Raw genomic sequence first — 1945 nt, forward strand, 5'->3', positions numbered from 1 at the left:
GTACGCTATAATTAGATAATTTTACTTGTCATTTTGGAATTTTGAATGCTGTTAAAAGGGATGGTATAGAACTCTTTTACAAATTTTTTCCAGTTTGGAACTTTAAAAATACAATTTTAATTATTATAACCTTTGGGGTAGTTGAATTTTTGACATGCATAACGGACCCAGGCTAAAGCAGTGATTCACTAGCAGGTGAACCCTACCCAATCCAGGAGCATGACCCTACATCTGCACAGTATTCCTCCATGGAGAAACACCACCAACTCCATTCTTCATGATGAATTATCCTCTGGGAGTAGCCTGAAATCCAAAGGTCATCTTCACAGGTTTACTTAACATTCAGCATTATTTGCTCCCGTTTTTAATTCATCAGTGATTACAGGAATTACTTTGTATTTATTTTTGTTTGGGGGCGGAAAGGACGACTTTGTGTGACCTTTGCAGCAACCTGTTCTTTGGGGGCTGGAGGATGCTCACGCAGTGCCTGCAGTCGTTGCCTCCCCTTGATTAAGGCTTCTTGATACCACTGTTCCTCCTTCAGTTGCTGCTTCTGCCTTTCCAACCGGGTCCTTGTAGCTTCCACCTTCTTGTATTCCTGGGTTAGCTGGTGTAATTCCTCCCGTAGCTCATGGCTCTCCTTGTTGATGCCACGACAGAACTCCACATGAGCTTTCTTGGCTGTCAACTCCAAGGCTTTGGCCTTCTTCCTCAGCTCCCTTGTTTGGCTCTCTCCCAACTCCATCAGTTCTAGTTCATTCAGTTGTTTCTCCAGGAGTTTCTTCTCTCGCAGAAAGTAGAAGTGTGCGTCCTGGTCCTTGATGGCTGTCTCAAACAGGACTTTCTCTTTCTCCTTCCGTAAGGTCTCTATTTTCATATCCTGGTTTTCCTTTATTAGCCAAATGTCCTTCACTGCCCTCAACTGACGCTTTATATCTGACTGGGTCTTCCTGCCCTGCAAGAGCTGAGCTTTGAGGTCAGCATTTCGTTGGTTTAATCTGGAGGTTAATGCTTGTCTCTGTTGTTCTATGTCCCTACATTGTCGGAAATAATCCATCCACAGCTCCTCGTGTTTCCTTCTGCATTGCCCATTCTTTTCGTCCAGGTATGCCACAAAGGCCTTGTTCTCAGCCTGGACTTGGTCCTTTTCGTCGTGCAGCTGCCTGTACTCATGGAGCAGGAGTTTCTGCCTGGACAGGGCTTCTTTCCTCTCCTTGGTCAGCTCCTTCAGTGCCACTATTGTCCTTCCCTTTACTCTGTTCTCCTTCTTTGTCAGCTTCTCAGGCTTGAAATAGTCATTTAAAATAGTGAGATAGGGTGACCGTGGGGAGGGACCTCTGGGGCTCTGGGCCGCGGGGCTCTTGGGATTCCAGAGCTCTCTAGGACCACCCTGGAGCTGGCGAAGGGTCAGCGCCGAGGAGCGAGCACTGGTGGAGGGGGTCAGCCACTCCCGGACCATCTGGACCTTGGGCGCAGCTGTCGATGTTTCTCCAACCCGTAGAGAATGCGGTTCTGTAGACCTCCTTGTGCGGAGGTCGCACAAGGTCACGGTAGCCCTGCGCGGTCTAATCGCCTGGGTGACCTTAGTTGGTTGTTCAGCAACTCTGGTCCTCACCCTTTCAGAGTTATTAGTGAGACTCTCTGACCTGCTTAGGGAGGTGCGGGAGCCCTGCCCGTGGGACCCCATGTCGCCTCTCCTCCTGGGGACAGGGCTCTGCGCCCCTCCCCCAGGGCCTGCGCTCCTCCGATGGCCGCGCCCTCTTTGGCTATGACACTCTGCTGCCTTTAGCTAAAATCAAAATGGCTCTTCTTTTCAGTCAGTCTTCCTAGTTTTCCTCGGCCCCAGGCTCTGCCCGCCGCCTTCGCACTAGGGTTTGAGACTGAATGCCAAATGGATTCTTTGCACAATCGGAGCCCAGAACCAGAACGTCCAGGACGCCTCTCG

General features: G+C 49.9%; 1 protein-coding gene across 1 annotated transcript; it reads right to left on the minus strand.

Annotated features, from left to right (window-relative positions):
- Positions 1 to 388: 388 nt before the first annotated feature.
- Positions 389 to 1687, minus strand: LOC109676542 (coiled-coil domain-containing protein 121). Its single transcript, XM_020152911.2, has one exon. It carries the CDS (start codon positions 1685 to 1687, stop codon positions 389 to 391), a length of 1299 nt encoding a protein of 432 aa, XP_020008500.2.
- Between the last annotated feature and the right edge of the window lie 258 nt (positions 1688 to 1945).

The sequence above is a fragment of the Castor canadensis genome, chromosome 14, assembly GCF_047511655.1.
Source record: "Castor canadensis chromosome 14, mCasCan1.hap1v2, whole genome shotgun sequence".
NCBI lineage: Eukaryota > Metazoa > Chordata > Mammalia > Rodentia > Castoridae > Castor > Castor canadensis.